Source organism: Cyprinodon variegatus, unplaced genomic scaffold, assembly GCF_000732505.1.
Source record: "Cyprinodon variegatus isolate N-32 unplaced genomic scaffold, C_variegatus-1.0 Scaffold56, whole genome shotgun sequence".
NCBI classification, from domain to species: Eukaryota; Metazoa; Chordata; class Actinopteri; order Cyprinodontiformes; family Cyprinodontidae; genus Cyprinodon; species Cyprinodon variegatus.
In genome coordinates, this window is record NW_015150509.1 from 1,847,152 (window position 1) to 1,868,592 (window position 21,441).

A 21,441-nucleotide genomic window follows, 5' to 3' on the forward strand; every position below is an offset into this window, starting at 1 on the left:
ATGTGCTAAAGAGACAGGTGAAAAACACAGCATTTAGTCAATTGCTAGCATCTTGTTTTGGTAGAGGAAAGCCAAGTGCATCATTTATGGAACAAATTTGTAGAGAAACACTCACTAGCCGATTTATAAGGTAACACATTATGGGTCCTTGCAATGTCTGTCTGCCTTCATACTTGTCTGAATACTGCATTGGTTATAAATCAAATAAAGTGTTGGAATCATTCCTCAAAGATTGTGGCCCAGATAATAATAAAACTATAGCTGCACTTCACAATAGAAATGTTTTGTCCCTCCATATCCCAACATAATTCTAATATCTGTTGACTAAAGGCTGTTCCAAAGCAGTGAGCTCATTTTCATTTTCAAGAAACCAGATTAAGGTTGTTTGAGCTTTGTGAAATCCATTAGGAGAGGGTTTAAAAAAACACTGGTCAGCAGCAGTCCTCAGGTAGGCTATAACATATTGTGTGGCAGAAATTCAGATGGTTCTCAGTGATTCAAAGCTGGACAATAAAGTATGTTCCCATCACAATCAGCTGATCCAAAACAGAATAAATTTATGCTTTCAAATCAATTAAACCAAATTTTGACTGTACCCTTTCAGTGCCAGAGCAGAAATGGATACTCATTAGACCAGGCAATTTTTTCCCAATCTGGCATTATCCAATTTTGGTGTGTTTGAATGTATTTTAGCCTCAGCTATTTTTTGTTGCCAGGAGTGTGGTCTCCTGCTGCTGCCAACCATCAGGTTCAAGGTATTAGAAAGTATTCTGTATACCCTGTTTATGGTGTTTTGTGTAAGCTACAATAGCCTTTACGTCATCTGGTACTAGTTGTCCCATTTGTTTCTCATCTCTGATATCAATAAGGAATTTTAGATTAATACCGCTGCTTATTGTTGTTGTTTATTTTTATTATTTTATCCCTTGATCGAATATAAAAGAAATCAACAGTTTCTAAATTACTCCAACCATCCCTATTTGGTTCAAATGACCATGCCAGGTTTAAACTCACATAAATAATCTGTTTCCCAACATATTGCTTAGTGTAAATTCAGAAAATCATATTTTTCACATCTAGATTCCTGTAATTAGATGGTTTGCAATTTGTCTTAATAAGCAATGAATAGGTGTACCTAATAGTACGGCTGGTCATTCTAGACAATTAATAGCTTGTATTTACACTTAGACTTAGATTTAATAGCTCATTTTGAAGTAAATATCTTTTCTACTGAAACTCACAAATAAGTTGCACAATTATCTCAAACCCCCTTATGTTATCTGCTCTGCCTCCTGTACAGCAGGACAGTAAACCGTTTTAGTGGTTTTAGTTTAATCATGCAGATGAGTACTTAAACATGTTCTCTGAAACACATGGATTGTTATAAATAAGCCAGTAGCTATACTGGTCATCAGTCGGATAAATGCAGACAAGATAGATGCTCCTTGACATTTTTCACTCTTAGGATCATTTCTAGTAATGTTATCTTGAGTCATTACTGGTGTTGTAGCTATTATACATCCTGGGGGACTTTTCCTATACATCTAAGGGTTATTGGAATATACTTAATGGTTCCTTCTAATGGAAAGTGTTTGTGTGACTGGAAAACCTCCATCTTTTTAGACAGGTGCTCTGAAATGAAATCCAAAAGCAATGGGAAGGATTTACCTAGTGGTATATTTTAATATATTAATTAGAAATAAAAGCAGTTCTACTGTATAGTGAAACCATTTAATAGCAAGATTTCATAATGAAAAACTACAGGGTGGAACAGATTGGATGTTTTAAGGGAAGAATTTAATTAGTTTGCTTGTTTATGCTTAATTAACTGTAAAAAGTCTATTTATTAATATGTATAGTATAATGCCATTGCAATGATGCACATAGCAGCACACCTACCAAACAGCTTTGTATACTGTTCTTATACTAAAGTGCTCTGAAAAGTAAATACCTTCATACACATTTCTTATTGGGTTTGCTTTTTTTTGTTTCACTTCAAATTTTTGAGATCAGGAAACAAATTTTAATACCAGAATAACCTGTGTAAATACCTGGTCCTTTTGAAAAAAAAAGGGCATTGGTTGTTCTCAAAACATTAAGTGTGTGATTCCAACCTTTTTAACAACAACTGACTGTAGGTATATTATTTTCTTATTTATTTATTTTTTTTGACAAAGTGTCATTTAACTTTCTTGGCAAAATGCTGTTTTGGGTAATTCTGCAGAAAATTTTTAAATTTTGAGGCAAGCGTTTTTGTTATTGTTCTTTTCTTTTAAGATGTGTTGTTTCCTTTGGAATTCTGTATATTTTATTTTTGTTTTTTTTCTAGTACTTAATTTTGATTGATCACTTCTAAGAGGGTTTTTGTGCTATTCCATGTTTTCCTCCATTAATGGATGATGGATATCATTGGGATCAGCTGAAGTTCTGAGGCCTCTCAAATGGCTCCTTAACTCCTTTACTGTTTTATCGTTACTGACCTCACTTCACATTAAACTTTTTTAGATGTCACTAAGCCATGTTGCTTTTTAAGATCTTTCATCATAATTTGTGTTACCAAAAAATGCCCATAATAAGTTTACTCTTACTTATCAGTACAGAAGACTAAATATGTGTGTCCGTCTAAAACCAGCTCTCCCAGAAAGTCTCTAGAGTTGAAACAACTAAATTTATGCATACACAAAGCCCTCTAAATGTTTTATTAAAGGTATGAAATGATAAGGGTGGATTTATTACCATTCCACCAGATCCTCTGCAGGCATGTCATGTTTGATGAAAGCTCCTCTTTAAGTACAAGCTAACTAAATTAACTCTGAATTTCTGTCTTATGAGCTGAGCCAGACGCTGAGCTCTCCTTATGGCTTGGCGCCACTGCATCATACCTAATACATGCTGTATAGAGCATAATATTTCCTCTGAAAGATAGTTGTTTGTGCTCCTACCTGCTCATTTTCAGATGCAAGTTCAGCTCCGGATATGGACTCAAATCTGCAGTCTGGCCAAGATAATGCATCACCTGCTTTGCCCTCTCTACACAGCTTTAAAAGGGCCAGTCTTGCATGCTATCTGGACTCTGCAAAGAGAGTTATTATTTTACAACCTCTTAATCGGGGTCAGGGTACTTCTCTTATCCACTCAGTTCGAACATATCTCTACTTTAATGGGAATTATGAGAAACTACTTCACATACCCTGTTTTTCAAGAGAAGATCATTTGTTTAGTTGCACAAGCTCTATGTTTGCCCCTCCTCTGCCTGTTTAGCCTTATTAAATCTTTGATCTCTCCGTGCAGGTTACTAAGCCAATTTGAACATTTTAATAAAAGAAACAGAACTTATTAACAGGAGAGTTTTAATTTGGCCCCTTAGGGTTCCACATTTGTGGCAACAAACCATCTCATCTTTTTCTTGGCACGAGTTCATGCTCATATCTAAACTTGCTGATCTGCTTGGAATGGCTGTCATTTTTGCAATTAAGAAAAGCACATTTTGGACCTCAAATGCTTGGCCTGCATAACTCAGGATGCTATTAAGATATTGGAATCTTCCACTCTGTGAGATAAATTGTTTTAGAGACCATCTGCCAGGCTATCTTTGAAAGTACCTTGTTGTAGGGCTTATTGTATGAATATAAATTAGGGAAGAGATAGAGACAAGTTGTACTTTGAAATGATTAAAAATACACAAGACTTCCTTCTTTCCTTCTAATAAGAATAGCGAGCGATTTCCGTAATATTTCCTTGAAATCTATATTTTATGTGATAGACTAACATAAGTATGTTATTTTGAGGTGGATAGAAAATTGCTGTCTGTGTTTCACTAAATCAACGTCTGAAAAGTCAGGCTTGTAAGTTTTCTCAGTTGTTTTCTCTGATAACCATGAATAACATAATAAGACTCCCATAATAATTTTGGAAGGACTGTAAAGGGGCCATACATTTCGTTTTGCTCAAGATGCAAAAAGAAATGTATAGCTACAATCTTACACTGCAAACAATCCAAAGTATAAAACATCAAGGCATTCGGTTCATGTTCCTGGAAAGTGTTTCTTCTGCAAGGAGAGGGAGGCTAGTCGGCATTTTATATTTCAATACAGAAAGATTGTTTGGATTGAAGCATTTCCGTGTCTTTCAAAACTCAAGATTCATACCTATGATTGAAAATTTATAAACAGCTTTGTATGACTTTTGGATTTAATCTGCCTAAGCTTTAGCTTTAATACAAAGATGAATGGGCAAGATTTATGTTTCTAGAGACACAACCAATAAGACTTAAACATGCCAATCTGAGATCCGTCTCCTAAAATGCCAGTTTTGTTTTATTTTTTTTGTTTGATAAACTGTGAAATCTTTCATGGTTATGAATAGCTTTGCAAGGAACCCGAATAATCTTTTAAAATGTTATATGTCATTCTTATTCCCACTATAAACCATCAGCTCCTAGTGCACCTCCTCAGCAAGTGTCAGTGTTGACGGTGGGGAGCCATAACAGTACATCCATCAGTGTGTCATGGGACCCCCCTCCCTCTGACCAACAGAATGGCATCATCCAGGAGTACAAGGTAAGCCCATCTTCCACTCCCTATGCACACTGCATTTCTCAACCATGTGTAACAAAACATTACGCTAAATACCCTCCTCTGTGTCTGTGTGTGTCAGATCTGGTGTTTGGCCAACGATACACGCCTTCACGTCAACAAGTCTGTGGATGCAACCATCCGTTCAGTAGTTGTCGGGGGTCTCCAGACTGGAGTGCAGTACCGTGTGGAGGTGGCAGCAGGCACCAGCGCTGGGGTGGGGGTCAGAAGCAAACCCCAGCTCATCATATTGGGTAATCCACTCCTACTCGATACCTGAGGTCAAATGAAACGACCTTATAATGGGGGGTACCTTGGTCTCTATAGCAGATCAGGAGTCTGGAAAAATGATTTAGCAATTTATCGCCCCAGAAGAAAGAAGATTGCGCTTTACAACGCAGGCATCTGTGGAGAAATCAATAGTGATTCATTAAGTGTAGTGTCTGGTAACACCGTGCCAAGTACTGTTAGCCATATCAATAATCCTTCTCAATATGTGGGCAGCTGGTGCTAACACATTGAAGGCTGTGTTTTTGTAGGAGCTTATCAGCCTATCACATCTTCTGAAATAGCCAAAGGATGCCCAGACTATATAAGCCCCGAATCAATATGGCAGACCAGGCCAGATGCTCTTCATCTATGACTTTTGACTGATATATAATAACACCCTTAACACACAGAAAAGGGGAAGCAGGCCGATGGAGTGAAGCTTAATGATGGAGGGTGTGCACGTGGATGTGTGTGGGGGTGTGTTGGTGTGTGTGTGAGAGAGTTTCTGCTGGAGACTGTGAATCTAATTTCACAGCACAGTAGCTGCAACAGAAAAATCAAACTCTCAGAGCTGCTCTGTCAATCTCATGTCTTGCAGCTCAAGTTGATAAGTGCACTGCTGAATTGATTAAGTCTATATTGGATGCACCAATGCTGTTTTTATTATTTTTATTTTGTTTTGGGGGTTTTTTTCTCATGTTTTTTAAGTGGCCTCTCTCTCTGTTCATGTGCTGTACTTAAGATTTTTTTTTTTTTGCCAAAATATATACACTTTAAATTCCCTGCATTTATTTTATGTAGATATACAGACAGGCAGACATAAAGACAGATTCTTCCATTGTAGGTAGAAGAGTTTTATAAGGACTGCTTTTTCTCATAACACCTAAACAGTGTTCATTACTCTGTTTATACTGAGGCATCATTTGGCATTCAGATGTTCCCCTTGTGTCTTTTCCTTTTGTGTGCATGTGCAACTTCTGTGGTGCCTTCAGGTGGAGAACTGAAAGATGTGATGACAGGATCAGAGGGCAACAACAGCATCTCAGATGTGGTGAAGCAGCCAGCCTTCATTGCAGGTTTAGGAGGGGCCTGCTGGATTGTCCTCATGGGTTTTAGCGCTTGGCTCTACTGGAGGAGAAAAAAAAGGAAAGGACTAAGCAACTATGCAGGTAAAAAAAAAAAATGGAATACCACAAAAATATCAACATAAAATCTCAAAGCACAGTAGGGCTCTCGCCTGCAGCGGTAACTGATGTCGTCAGAGATGCGATTCTATTTGAGCTGGCTAAAACACTGAACAAAGGAAAATATATTCTACACAGATGGAAATAGGCCCTATTTGCTTTAATTTACTGTGCATCCATGTGCATCAGCTCTGCTGAGTTTCATCAGTGCCACACCTCAACACTCTAATACATTTATGCAAGATAAGTAATTTAACATCCATTTCCATTATCAGACCAGGACTGGCGATGTTTGTCTATTAAAATTAGCTATGTCTGGGTTTAGGATTTTTTAAATATTCTCTTAACATGTCACAAATCAAGCCTCTAGCAGTATGCATGTGTGATTATGTGGTTGCAGCTTCCTTTAGAGTGATTTAGAGACGACGTAATTGCCTAATTCAATAGGGATTTATATCATCCCATCTATCCAATTAAATATGTTCAGCTGCTTTCCAAAACATGCTGTTTACCAGGGATATCCTGAAACTAATCCCTGTCATTTAAGAATAGGCATTTGCCCACAGCAAGTCCTAGTATAACACTTTATTAAGATCTTTTGCACTGTATGCTTAAACACTAATAGCTTTATTTAGCACTTAAATAAATGTTTTTTTATTAATTATTATAATATATTTTATTTTTATTTTATTTTTTTTTACAGCTTGACCTGCTTTTCAATGACATTCTTTACATTGCTTTTTGATGTCTTCTTTCTGGAGAAAGACAATACTTTCTGTAGGAATGCTGCTTTAATACATTGTTGGTTAGCTGAAATGAGCTACAGTATTGTGCTTACAGCAGGTTACCCAGCATGCCTGTATTTGCATAAGTAATCCATACATAGAAAGAATCCAACACAAAAAAGAATAACTAATTAAGTTATGTGTAATAATCTAAAATTACACTGGCAAAAAATATTGAACACAAACAGAAGGGTGGAAAAAACACACGGGAAGCCAAGACACCAGCTGACATTTGTCATTTAGTAGAATAACATCCTGTCCCTCATCAGTGCAAATAAATATCTGCTCATTAAAATCAAACTGATAACCTATGAAAAGGTGTGTCTGTCATGATGGATCAAAGGAGCAAGCCCTTATGCAGAACACACACGGAGGAGGCAGGGAAAAAGTCCAAAAGTTTATTAAAAGTTCTGAACACGAGAGAATAAACATGTTCTGAGAATGTTTCACTGAAGTCTTGACTGGGACCGGAGACTGTTGGTTAGCAGAGTTAATGAGAACCTAAGCGTCTAGCTTCAGGCTTATCATGGCAGACCTTGATCTGAGCTTCCAGCTCACTGCAGAGAACAACAGGGGAATATCCACAAAGGATTCTTCAGGCTGATTCCACATAGGAATCTTCAGGTAAACTCCACATAGAAGTCTTCAGGTTAATTCCACATAGGAATCTTCAGGTTGGCTCACCAGGGCAGATCAGCAGGTTAAGCTCACCTAGAGCTTCAGGCTAGAGACAGGTTTCCTGTGATGCAGCTCTCCCAGAGCTTCAGGCCAGAGACAGGGTTCCAGTGAGGCAGCTCTTCCTGAGCTTCAGACCAGAGACAGGTTTCCAGTGAGGCAGCTCTTCCTGAGCTTCAGACCAGAGACAGGTTTCCTGTGAGGTACAGACAAAGGAGAGATTAGAATCTGATCTCCCACTAGAGACAACTAAGATTCGATCAGTAACAGAGGTTCAGGTAGCTAACCAAACTAAGATCAACACTGCGGCGTGGAAGCAAGGTCTGGCAGGAACTTATAAAGGGGAGGTCTCCTGATGAGTAGATGGAAATCAGGTGTGCTGGAAGATTCCAGCTCCAGAAGACCCACGGCGCACTCTGCTGGAGACAGAGGGTAATCTCCAGATCCCAACAGTAACTCCAGCCCTAAGGGAAACTAACAAAGAGCAGAAGAGGATCCTCGGCGCCCTCTGGTGGGCAAGCCTGAGGATCCTAACAGTGTCATTGCCAAGGGGTCACACTAGGATCTACCGATTGGTAAAAGCAAAGAACTCATTCAAGACCTTCACAAGCTTATTGTTGTAAAACACTCTTGATGGCACTGCTTTGTACAATATCCATATTTGGTAGATGGCAGAAGGTTTTTAGTTTCTAAACATTCCAGTGGGCCCTGCTGGAGACAAATCTGGAAATAAAATTAACTTCATTTAAACTATAAACTTGCCACAACCAGATATACCTTAGGGGACTTTTGACAGATGAGTGAAAAAAAAATATCAGAAGAGTTTCCCAAGAACAAAGAATGACTTTTGGATAGTTTCAGAAAGTGGGTTTTATAAAACACCCTGCGTCAGACTGGTGACCTGTTCCTGGTGTACCCCACCTCTTGCCCATAGACCGCCAGAGTTAGGCACCAGCTCCACAATGACCCTAACTGAATAAGTGGGACAAAATGGGTCACCACCATAAGCCAGGTGGCCAAGTCTGGCTGATTGTTTTTCTCATTTGAGTTTTATAAAACTTCCTCGCTCTGAGTCGGACTCAGTTACTATGGCAATTCAGCCAATAAATTTAGCTCGGCTTCAACCAGGTTCAGAGCTGTCTAGGTTTTAACTATTTGTCATCTTTGTTGAATCCAGAACCGTGATAAAAAAGGGTATTAGTGCAATCACTTGGCCCGAATGCATGGTGCCATCAAAAATGGCAGTAAGTTATAGGTTACATATCAGGAAATTAATTGCATGCACTAATATCTGTATACTTTTTATTACTCAATTAAGAATATGCACAAGTATGGAATTTTTACAAAATGTCTGAATATTTTGTCTTTTTTCGCTTTGTGAAAAGAATTTTGCCCAGGCCCATAAAAAAGCACCCTCACACTTATGTATGTGGCAGAGATGGTCTGTCTGTTCAGCAGGTTGTGGATGTGGGAGCTGGAATTTTAAGGACAGCTCTTAGAGCATCTTGTTTCTTCAGGGACTGAAATTACCCCTTTGCCTTCCCTGACACCTATCTGCTGAAACATTACCGATTTTCTAGAGAAGGGTTAATTTACTTGACCGCCTTAATTGGATCTCAGCTCTTCTACAGAACAGCGCTACCTGTTCCCCAAACACTTTGCATAGACCTGCACTTGTTTGCCAGAAGTATAAAATCCAGTGGGGGCGGTCCTCACCAAATCTTTTTTTTTTCATTTCAACTGGAATGCAATAATTAATATGAATAGAGTGATTGGAACGTGAACACTGGTCCCCGATTTGAGCCTGAATCGTTTTATTATCAATCAGAGTTTACCATCAATGATGTTATTGTACATATATATATTAATTGTTGCAAGGTTCATACAGTATCTCATGGCTGGTATCATCTAAAACATTTAGTCATTTTTACAGTCAAAGAAGAATTATTGGTGACTAAAATCTCACTGCCATGGTTAAAAAGTAAAATCTCTAAACTAAAAAGGTAAAGAAATATTTACTTAAGTTTCACTAATATCATTTACATTTTCATGCACAGACTATCGGCTAATATTCATCTAAAATATTTTAAATTGAAGCTGGTTAAACATCAAATTTAAATTGGGTGATTACTTGAAATAATGCGTTTTAGGGAAAGGTGACAATTTACTTACACTTTTTATTAGAAATTGCCTTCCATCCAGTTCCCTAATTTTGTTGATGGCAAGAGCATTTTCCTTTTTTCAGTTATAACTTTCAATTACATTTCTAAACCCCTGTTAGGCTTCTACCAGAAGCCTCTGTTCTGCAGCCATGAAATATCGTGAGTGATTATATTTCGATAGTTGAACTGAACTGCGTGACTGACTGCATGTCTTGCGTAAATTAAATCTGGGTAGGTCTTCCAAGTCTTGCTTTTCTAAGAGAGTTTTTTGAAATATTGCTCTGAATTTAGCAGTTGCAATTGTTTCAAATAAGACAAAAAACGGTGCATTCAATAGCCATTGCTTGTATGCAAGCTGACTATGTAAGACCACATTCCTGAAGAAAACACATGTTGAAATTTCCTTAACTTTAGTTCTCTAATGATTGTAAAACCAGTAGAATACTGGGAGCACAGAGTACATTGTATTTTCCTGGTATTTGTGTGTGTTCTAATGCTCCCACCATGTTTGTGGGACGAAATGCACTGCACATGACCCCAAAAGCAGCATACAGACAATGAAGTTTAGAAGTGGGACCATCATGCTGTGGGGCTGTTAGAGAATTTATAGGAATATTACAAAGGGATAAATGAAAAATGTATTCAGACAATCTCCAAGAAAACCTGCTGCCATCTACCAGAATGAGGACAAGAAAAACTTGTGCAGACATTTCAGAAAGACTATAATTCTAACCATAGAGCCAGGGATGTTCTCAGCTTCAGAGAAAGGAAATGAAGCTGCTAGAATTTCCCAGCCAATGTCCTCACTTTAATCCAATTGAAAATCTTAACATTTCAAGCTAACCTTTAAGATTCAATGACTGATTATTGTGGAAGAATGGGCCAAAATCCCACCTGAACAATGTGTGTGACTAGTTTCTCCCTACAAGAGGGGTCTTGAAACTATTGTTACCATAAAAAGGTTTTTATATTGAATAAATATCAGTTAGTATTTTCAATACTCTTTAATTTTCTTATTTAATTATTACTCATAATCTCTGAGCTTAATTGTTTTAGTTTGTCTATAACGATCTACTTCTTAGGTTGTTAAGAGTAAAGAGCAGAGACAGTCACACAAAGACAGAGACCTGCAACAGTTAATACAGTCTGTGGGATTACTCTGGAAAATCAGACATATTTGGCAAAAAGAATAATAAAGATAATATTGTACTTGTTATAAAATGCACTTTTTCAAACAGGCAACAGTAGGACAAAATGTCTGCATAAATTCTCAGCATTCAGTTTCATGGCATGACATGTTCATGTACACTAAACCAAACACATATTTTTATTTTTGATAAATTGTTTCATTTGCAAAATGAATACCAAACAAAAAAAAGTCAAAATAACAATGTAATAAAGATCCTTGTATATTTGAAGCTTTGATATAAACACAAATTGGATGAATGGATGGATGGATGGATGGATGGATGGATGGATGGATGGATGGATGGATGGATGGATGGATGGATGGATGGATGGATGGATGGATTTTTCTCAGTCTCTCTGTTATAATATGCTGCTTGTTTAGCCTTTTAAGATGCTGCATTTTAAAACAGAGGTTTAAAACAACCAATGCAAATATTACCTGTCAAAATGATTATTATTACTCAGTGCTTGTATGATATTCTCCTTTTTTAGTTAAGATCTGATTGGGTTGACATCAGGCCAAGGCAAAATTTAGATAATCAGTCCACATTTCTTAACTTTATGAGTTTAAAGCTTCTGGTTCTTGTGTATACTTGAAATTAGTTAATCATCTTCTGCTGTGTCATTTAATTCCTCTCTCTCGTCCTTTTGAATTGCAGTTCAGTCCTTCACCTTTACTCGAGCTGGTATGTATCCATATTGTGTGGTGATAAAAAGAAACTCTTGAGTTACTCCTTGATAGACAGCACAACAGTATAACTCATTCTTTTTTTCTTCTTTATATTTCAAGTTACATTCCAAAGAGACAGAGGCCTGATCAGAAATGGAAGGTGAGAATTTAAATCTTTCAAACCCAAGAGCTCATACTGTTGGAGCTTTCCTGCTGACATTTCAGCACCACGCAGAGCAAGTCTTCCACTTGGCTCGGGCCCTATTGTAAAACCTGAAATGAAGAGTTCTCTTGTGATGAATGGAATTTGCATACCCCCTTTTCCCCTGCTTATTCATACTGTATTGGTGCATGATTCAAGCTGGTGTTGGCTTGATGAAATCATTAATCACTCCTTTGAAGTGAGTGCAAGCAATTAATGCAGGTGGGCAGCTGTTTCAATCGCTCCCTCTCTGTGTTCATGTTGAAGTTCCTGGCAGAGTGAGAGGTCACAAAGGGAGAGGAGATGAGATGAATATAACGAATATAGACGTAAAAGAGCACAGAGCTGAACCTTGAGACTCCTTTAAAATGTTCTTCTGCTTCTAAAACTATCAGATCAGACTTCATTTTTCCAGTATAACATTATTTACTTGTTTTGCTGAATAAAATGGCAAACTACCAATAAGATAGGTTTTTATCTCTTTTGTTTTCTAATAATTATGGCTGATATTTAACTCTGCTTCAGAACTATATTGTAGGAAATGAAAATATGTTCCTACAAACCAATCAAATACAGTCCTAACACATTTTTTAAAGAACCTGTTATACAGTAGTACAGTTTACTGCTTTGTTAGCTGCTAATATTTAGTCAATCGCAGCATTTCCATAGCCATTAAAAAGTATAATTTTTAAGTGTGAATCAGTTCATCAGTCTTTAGGTGCCAAGCAGTATACAGCAGCTGTCATGTGTTTATTATTTAGATGATGTTACTTTAGCTTTTACCTTCAAAAACAGTCAACAGACAGATGTTGCATGTAATATAATCAATTTGTTGCTCTCTGGTTAGCCTCAGATTTACCTTCCTTTGATCTTGATACATGGATATTCTCTTAGTAATACCATTATACTGAAGAATGTTTTACAATATGGCGACATTTAAGTATTATGTTGTCACATGAAAAGAAAATTAAACTAGCAAAAAAAAAAAAAAAAAATATTTTTCTCTACAATAATGAGCTAGTTTGTTGGTATATCTACCGCAAATCTTAATGTAGTGGTAATATTGAGAGTGGATGGCATCTCTGTCTCCTGGAGAGTAAGATCTAATGAAAAATTCACTATATAGTAGCACATAAAACATCTGTGCACAGCATGTTTGCTGAATATGCAGAGCTCAGAATGTTTTGCCATTTTGACTGTAGCTCATTTGAAGGGAGCGATAATCCCCCCCTCCTTTTAGCACATCACTATTCTCTCCCAACTTCCTCACCTTCAACCCAAATGCAAGTATTTCTAACTATTGTGGTTTTCACAAAGACAAAATGATGTATTAGCTTTCCCCTAAACCACCAAATGGGCTTTTTGCTTTCTCTGTTGTCATGGAGACAGCACTTCGGTGTAGCTGATCTGCCAGAGGCTGTCCATGATTCTCAATTTAAAATGTAAATTTCTGTTGTGCTAAGTCTCTAAAGTGGATTTAGTGTGTGTTTAGATGTACAATGTTTCTTGTGGGGTAGGGGAGTATAATTAGGTGGGGGTTGAGTTCTATTTGGGGGTCTCTGATTTATAGGCTTGGCATTAGATGTCTCTCTGTTGTTTATTGTTGCCTCAGTGCAGGGGCGGCTCCACGGTCGAGAATATGCTGAATGAATTTTAGCATCAATTTATTGTTGATGCAGCAGGATGAAAATGAGCTGTACTTTTGCACGGGGGAGACTGAGTAACAATGTGACTGCCTCTCTGTCTCCAACCCTCTCAATCCTTTTTGTCTGACTCGAAACGTCCTCATCACAGCCGCCCAGGGCTTTTGAAAGCAGGCGATCCGGGTCTTCCGTGGTTGGCTGACTCGTGGCCTTCTACAAGCCTCCCAGCGAACGGAGGCTTAGGGAGTCCAAAGGGTGGCAGCAACTTTGGCAGAGGAGGTAAGAAACACAGGCATTGAGTGAGGGGAGGGGAGGGGAGATACAGTATTAGCAATGCCTTGGTGGACAGTTTTGACGTTTATCCTTTGGGAAGCATCATGGCAGCACATCGCATTTGCAAACACATGCATCCAAATTAACAGAGCCTCTGAGGGGATATATATTCTTGATTTGATTTGACAAGCTTGATATTTGGCTTAATTTTCTTGCTGTTTTGATATATTTTTGGCAGTCCTTTCCTGCCATTGTGCATTTTCCAAGCTTGCACTAGAGTGATACTCCAGGTCGGTGGTTTTAATTTGAGTGTTGTGCTTTAAACTAGTGTGCTGCAGGCTTTTTTTATGTGAAAGACAGTGGAGCTGAAGGTTAGCGCTGTTTGAATATCCCCACTTCTGAACACTCCACCAGGCTCCCACCGAGCGTTGCATGCTAATTACGCTTGTTGATAATCACTTTCATTTATATCAACTCTACTTTAGACTTGTTTTTTTTAACTAATGCAGAGCGTCAGAACAGCGGGGAGCGTTAATGACCTTAAAGATCGTTAACTTCATGTCAACTTATCGCTCTGCCCCCCCCCCCTTTTTTTGTTCCCTTCCCCCCACTTCACCCCCTACTCTGTTTCCACCCCGCTTTCCCTCAGATGTTTTACCGTCTGCAGCCGTGGAGAAAACGGGCACCATGCTGTCTGATGGGGCCATCTACAGCAGTATTGACTTCATGGGAAAGGGAGGCTACAGCAGCCCAGCGAGAGGCGGCCAGCCCACCCCTTATGCCACCACTCAGATACTCCAGTCCAACAGCTTTCATGAGCTGGCTGTGGACAGACCAGATCCACGATGGAAGGCATCTCTACAGGCCCAGCAGGAAATTGCAAACATGGGCTATTCACTTACTGACAGGCGACCTGGTGCTGGTATGAGCCATGTGAAAATGTACTCAAAAATCCCTACAAGCTAAACTCAGATAAAGAGCAAATGAGAGAGGAAGGAATTTATTTACATATTCACTAAAGTGGACCTTCAGGACAATGCTCTTAATTACTCTTCTGTCTCCATCATATTTCTACCCGCAGAGCTTATCTAGCCCAGAAATGTCACACAACAATGACGCATTCCTTTGGCTTAATTTGATTAGCAATGGACGAAAATCTCTCAGCATTCTGAATTGTATTATTTAGCATATATACACTTTCTTTAAGCCATGGATGTATAGCTGTCCTGCACAATGTTCAGTTAAATGTCAGGCTCAGTTGAGATACGGGGAACCAAAGAAAGGGAAAGTAACATAAAGTCTTTGCCACTGGTTTTTTATGCCTTTAAGAAATGTCAACATTTGAGACTGTATTAATGTGCTGTCAGCACAAAGAAAAGGAACAGAAGAGATTCCTGCATCAAGGCAAATGTTGTATAAAGATTCTGGCTGCAGATTTATATTCTAGATCACTTTTTCATGCCAACTTGTATGTGTACAAATTTGACAAAGAATAATATTGAGGAGTAGCACCAATGGTGTTTCAAATAATTTGAAAGATTTCTCCTTGCCTACCCCTAGGTGCTAAAGTTGCAAAGAAAAAGAAGATCAAGGGAGGGACAAAAACCTCTAAATCAAATGGAACATGCTGGGCCAACATGCCCCTGCCTCCTCCGCCCATGCACCCTCTGCCTGGCACAGAGGTTGACCTTGATCAGTACCCCCAAGAAAACCATAAAGGAAGGTAATATGCACTTAAATCTAATCAATCCTCCATTTGTATCGCAAATGCACAAAAAACTAATGTTAGGAGAAGAACAAATGCAAAGACAAAGGCCATATTAAGTTGAACCTTAAATGTGTTGTTCTCTGCAGAAATATTTTACCTCAGCATTTGTTCAATCCATTTGTTATCATTTCCCAACCACTACTTTTAGTGGAATTTTATGTTATACACCAACACAAAGCTGTGTATTTTCGTGAAAAGGGAATAGAAAAACTAATTGTTTTTCACTACATTTTGCACAAACGAATCTAAAAAGTCTAATGTGTATTTAAAATTAGCACCCCCATACTATAATACTATTGATTTCAATAAAAAAGGACATTAGAGGCTTTAAGCAATGCGTCACAAAACGACTCTAAGACATATAAGGTTTTTTCAAGATACAAAGTAGCTTCTTTTTTTTAAACAGGTTTAATTGGGGAAATCAGCCAATGTTGCTCCCTGCAGGACAAACAGCCGCCTGCTCCAAAAATTCAGTGAGGAGAGAAAAGAAATGCAGAGTTCTAGTTGGCTTTACCAGATTGATAATGTATAGCAGCCTTAGAACTTTTTGAGCTGATTGGGTGAGGCATACCCTGTCTACCAGGTTTAAGCCAGTAACAAAATGATATAGGTAGCAGGCAGCTAACCTGGCAAACCAGATTGAAAAAAATTACCAAATTGCTTCTTGATCTCTATGTTTCAAAATTAAATCATTGATTCTGACAACAGATCTGATAGTGACCGACGTCAGTTTGTCACCCATAAACTGTAATACTGCAGCTTGATGGGCCACCTTGTGGTGGGTTGCTACTTAAACAGATGAGGCAGGAGTGGGACAAAATATGTTCTTGAGTGTTTGTAAGAGTACAAATACTACATGAATTCAGCTTGCAGGCCATGTTACAACTGTTTGCCTAACAGTTCAAAAACAAAAATCTGGATTTGAAAGAGTGCCAAAAAGAGGGTCATTGTTAAAAGAAGGCCCTAAGAATTCAGATTGACTCTTTGCCATAAGACTGGATGAGCTGAAGAATGAAGTCTGTTAAGTAAAATAAAAGAATTAACTATTCTGGTAGTTCACTTGACTTCTATTTGTAAATAGTATGGCAGATCATTTTACAAATGCCATTCTACCTGGAAACCATGTTGGTTGAAATGTCATCAGGTATAGTAAAGGTAGTCAGAATTGAACATACTGATGTATAAAGTCTTTGTTATGATTATGCACTACTTTGTGTTGGTCTACAACTAAAATCCTATCAGAATGCTTAAAGGTAGATTCAAAGAATATGCATGTATTTTGTAGATCTGTATTCTCTCATAAAATGCAAAGCCACCAAAATGATTTGCTCCTATATGACATATCTTTTATTCATGACACCGACAGCAACAGCTGGAACCCACCCATGTCCATTCAGACCTACCGCCACCAGGATTTGGACAGCGAAGCTGAAGAGGAGAGAGGTCCTACTCCACCCTTGAGAGGAAGATCATCATCTCCAGCTCCCTTCAGCCAGCCTTCGTCCTCCTCTCTCAGTTCTGCCCACCATGAAGAGATGCAATCCATTTTACAGGCCCACTTAGATGAACTCACCAGAGCTTACCAGTATGAAGTCGCCAAGCAAGCATGGTAAGGATGTATGGTTGTCTGTATTAGGCATGTTCAATTCCAGTCTTGAAGGTCCAATGTCTTACATCGTTTAGATGTCTCTGCTAAGAAACCTGAATGTAAATTATCAGGTCATTAGCAAAAACTTGACTGCACTTGACAACTTCTTTGTCAAAGATCGTTGTTTTCTATGTGGCCATGATTGAATGCACTGTTTGACATTTTGCCCCTGTGCTGCATTGCTGTTTAGATGCAGGAATACCCATTTGCACGTATATGCTCTTCGGTTGCCTGGCAATCTAAACGAGAGACTGGAAGACAACACAGAGAGATGGTGTATGATATCCCACTATAGTTCATCTGGAAAGATGCATTTAGTTATTCACAAAACTATATTCTAAGTTCTTTTAATCTAAAACAATAAAATTGTACTTATTGCTCCTTTATTAATATGTATTTTAGGCTATTTAGTCATTTGGGCTAAGATCCAACTTTATTGACTGAGCAAACAAAAAATTGTATGTGCAATAAGTAGGTGTGTTGCAGACGATAACCTAAGACTGGCATATTTAAAGGACACATTTTTTGGGTGCTATTGGCTGTCTCCATAGAGCACAGAGTGGATTTATTTGCCCCTCTCAAAGGCTGCTGCAATTTGCAACAGAACTGCACACAGACGTTAGGTTTGATCCTGTATAGATAAATTCAGGTAGAGGAAAAGAGAAAGGCTTTCCCTGTTGGTGTGAAGTGAAAAAAAAATCAGGTTCTATCACATATAAAATGATAGGATAACGTGGAGGCACATGCACCTTTTGGGTAGCCTCTATCATCTGCATAATTCCAACTGTTGCAACCACTTAAGATAATAGTTTACATTTTTGTAAGTGATGTCACCCACACATGGCCGCTCTATCATTTTGCAGGCATTCCACACACACTAAACACTTTATCCTTTGATAAATTAAGAACTTTCCTATTTTCCTATAGGTTAAGATCTTTAGTAATGAGAGGAGATGGAAAAAAGATTATTGTTTTATTAATTCTCCATAAAAACAACTGTATGCTATAAAAAAATAATAATAATAAATAATAGACAACTACTCTTTTATTTTGTCTTACTAATGATCATTATTTGTAATGCCTAACTTGAATTAAAAGCAAGACAGATGAAAATAGCTGCTGCAGATTTATCATTTTCATCTCCACAGATGTGTGAGCAGCTTTAAGATGGGAATATACAGTAAAAAATGTGTTCTATAATATAATTATTTTACTTGTGGTTACTTACTGCTGGTTAACACAAAGAATTTTCTAATCCAATGTGAGTAAAGACCACCTTCATATTAATAAGGAGCTTGTAACATGAATCATTTCTGTTTTAAAAAGAATATTTTTGATAAGTCACTTTTTCACTCAATTCTGACAATTGTGTTTAAAAGTATAACAAGGGCAATAAAACACCAAAATTGTTCCAAACCTTGTGTGAGCTGTTGAATGGCATTAAGTAACTGTGATGGTACGTCCTATCCAGAAGCAATAAAATCCAGTTTTGTAATGATTTTCTCTACAGTCGGTACAGAACAGCCTCTGCGACCGGCTCTATGTCAGACCTTAGTTTATCCAATTCTAAAAAATAGCATTGCACAATAAACAGTTTGTCTCTACTATTGGAATTCCTGCAGGTCCAAACAGGGTGATACATGCACATTATCCTTGCTTACCTTTTCCATGATGGCAGCAGACATTTTGGCATGCTTGTTTGCACCTGACTTTGGAACTTGCTATATATAAACAATCTGCAGCGGCAATCCTTTTAAGGTTTAATGAATTGATTGCAGGTGGTAAGTAATTACATTTGCATATCCTCCTCCCAAGTATTTTGGCCATCTGATGATGAGCATATGGTTGACACATTCATGAAGGCAAACTTGAAATATAGAACGATTTGCCTGCTGTTCTACTTACTTTAGAGGCACAATATGATGGGCAACTGGTTAGTAGATCAGCTTTGCTTGCTCTATCCAGTTTGAACATAGTAATATATATACACAGACTTTTATAAGATTATCTCTGTGGTGTATAATCACATTCTGAGTCAGTTTGCACCCATACAAAATCAAAAACTAGTGGGCACAGGACCTTTACTGTATGTTATGGAATGCCTTTCCATCACTGCTTTGATTATCTGTCCCTATTTTTTTTTCCTTTTATCTAACTTTTTTCTAAATTATATGTATCAAATTTTCCATCAATTCATTTCTCTTTACTTTCTTTACAATATTTTTGCAGAATTTGTTCATCTTTTTTTTCTATCTGAAAAGTATTGTCATATCCTTTCTTTGCACAGTTGTAGAGACACCTGTAATTTTATTCAACTCATTAATCTCATCATTTCGGTTTTGCATTCCTACCGGCAGCATTTGAACGTCTTTGGATGCTGGTATTTGCACGTGTCAGCCCAAACCTGCACTGTCTCTCACGTACGATAAAAAAATACATTCACCCCGTTGATTACACCTTCGACGAGGCACTGAGGGGAACTTGATAAGTCAGGGCTGACACGTGTTGGGGGGTAATGACTGGGTTTAGTCTTACACGCTGGTCTGACATCAGTAAATAGAGTTGGTAATTATGCATGCATCTCCTCTACGGTGGGATGCGAGCCATCATAGAGGACAGCTGTGCCGGAGATAACAGGCATGTTGCTGACAGCCCTGCCCATCCAGATATCCTTTATCCTGTCCAATTACAACTCCATTGTGTTAGCACAACACACACCACTGCTGAGAAAGTAATCAGTGAAAATCACAGCAGACATTCATAGTCTTTGCACATTGCATCTTTACACTTTTGAATATATCCACTGATTCTGCCTTCAAATGGTTGTTTTCCAGTATTTTTCCCACTGTTTATCTGACCTCCTTTGCATTTTAAAGGATTGAATGCATTCATTAACACAGTGTTTGCTCATATTTTATTAGGCATATGAAAAGCAGCACAAATGTGCCCAACACACCGATGGACTTCATGTCGACTACACTGGGGTCTGATCTGGGAGAAACTCTTCTTTCTGAAGATGATGAGGAAGAGGAGGAGGATGAAAGATATACCGTGGTGTCAAAGAACTTGTGCGGCTTTGAATACACTCCTGGTCACAGCATGGATAGCCTGGAAGGCACAGGTATGTGTTCTTCTTATCTTAGTTTGATCTACTTTAGATTGAAGTTTAACAATTTTTTCTTTTCTTTTCTTTTCTTCTTTTTTTGTTTTGCATTAAAAATAAATGTGGTGGCAACTGCAAAAAAGAGTGCTCATTATAAATAGGAAGAAACAAAGTATATTGACATAATTTCACCATGATTTTTAAAAGTTTGCTCCTTTAAGTATGGTATGATTTAATAAGTATATAAAAAAGCAATACAGCAGACAGTTTAGTTGCTCTTTCTACATCTGTAAAGAATTACTTTTAGTTATGTTTAATAAAGATTACACAGCCAATATAACAAAAACCAACCTGTTTTTCATGTTTTTATATACTAAACCTATTTAGTAAAAAAAAAAAAAAGGACATGTAATTGCTTTTCCGACGCTCTTGTAATTAAAGATAAAAGTGGATGTTCCTTCAGATCTTATGTGATTGCAGGACCTGCTGGGAGACATCAGTTAGCTCCCTGATCAGCAATGTCTTTCTACCAGCCGGCAACCATCTTCTATGCTTGCAGATTGCGGATTTTACTCTTCACTACCTTTATTGCTGTTTTGGATTTTAGCTAAGCTATGCATGAGAATACAAGGTCTGCAGAAGAGTCACTATTATCTGAATTTTTCTTAATCTAATGCACTCCTTGGGCTTCTACAGCTCAAACACTGACATCCGTTCATCACTTTGAATTGTGAGGTGTGTACTTATAACTGAGAAACTAGCACTCTGTGTGATGCCTCTAGCTGTAAACATTTAGTTTGTTGTATTTTCAGTGTATGTTGCTTCACACCGCAAATTTCCTCGCCGGTTAAATAAAGCTTTCCTCCCACATGAAGGTGATCTTAATTTAATTTGGCCAAGGCATATACTGCATATACATGTTAGCAAATTAGGCAATGAAAGCAATTTTAAAATTAAATATTAAGGGAACTCTGCTTGCTTTCTGGAATTAAAAATACCTAATATATTCAGATTTTTTAAGTTTTAATAAAGATGAAAAAATGTATTAATGTCATATTAAATTATGCGTTAATTTCCACATGTTTTGCTCTTATGAATTTAATAATAATATAGCTAATGCTCTCCTCGAACTCCAAGGAAGTCTGAGGCTGTAGGCTTTGCTTTGTGCAGGCGCTCTGGAGCGCAGTGGGATGGTGACGGAGGATTTGGGATTTCAGAGTAACTTATAGGCCCTGATTCACTAATATTCAAAATAAGGACCACTAAATTCCTTAAAAAAAACAAAAAACAAAACAC

At 37.9% G+C, this 21,441-nt stretch overlaps 1 protein-coding gene across 1 annotated transcript in view; it reads left to right on the forward strand.

Annotated features, from left to right (window-relative positions):
• The window catches only part of LOC107082566 (roundabout homolog 2-like), a 117,232-nt gene that overhangs the window by 87,695 nt on the left and 8,096 nt on the right, over nt 1-21,441 (forward strand). The window contains exons 16-25 of the mRNA XM_015371321.1: nt 4,435-4,559; nt 4,657-4,828; nt 5,837-6,013; nt 11,498-11,524; nt 11,629-11,668; nt 13,505-13,632; nt 14,276-14,548; nt 15,187-15,349; nt 16,761-17,003; nt 19,964-20,163. Of these exons, the coding sequence (XP_015226807.1) occupies nt 4,435-4,559; nt 4,657-4,828; nt 5,837-6,013; nt 11,498-11,524; nt 11,629-11,668; nt 13,505-13,632; nt 14,276-14,548; nt 15,187-15,349; nt 16,761-17,003; nt 19,964-20,163 (1,548 nt within the window). The remainder of the gene's footprint in view (nt 1-4,434; nt 4,560-4,656; nt 4,829-5,836; nt 6,014-11,497; nt 11,525-11,628; nt 11,669-13,504; nt 13,633-14,275; nt 14,549-15,186; nt 15,350-16,760; nt 17,004-19,963; nt 20,164-21,441) is intronic.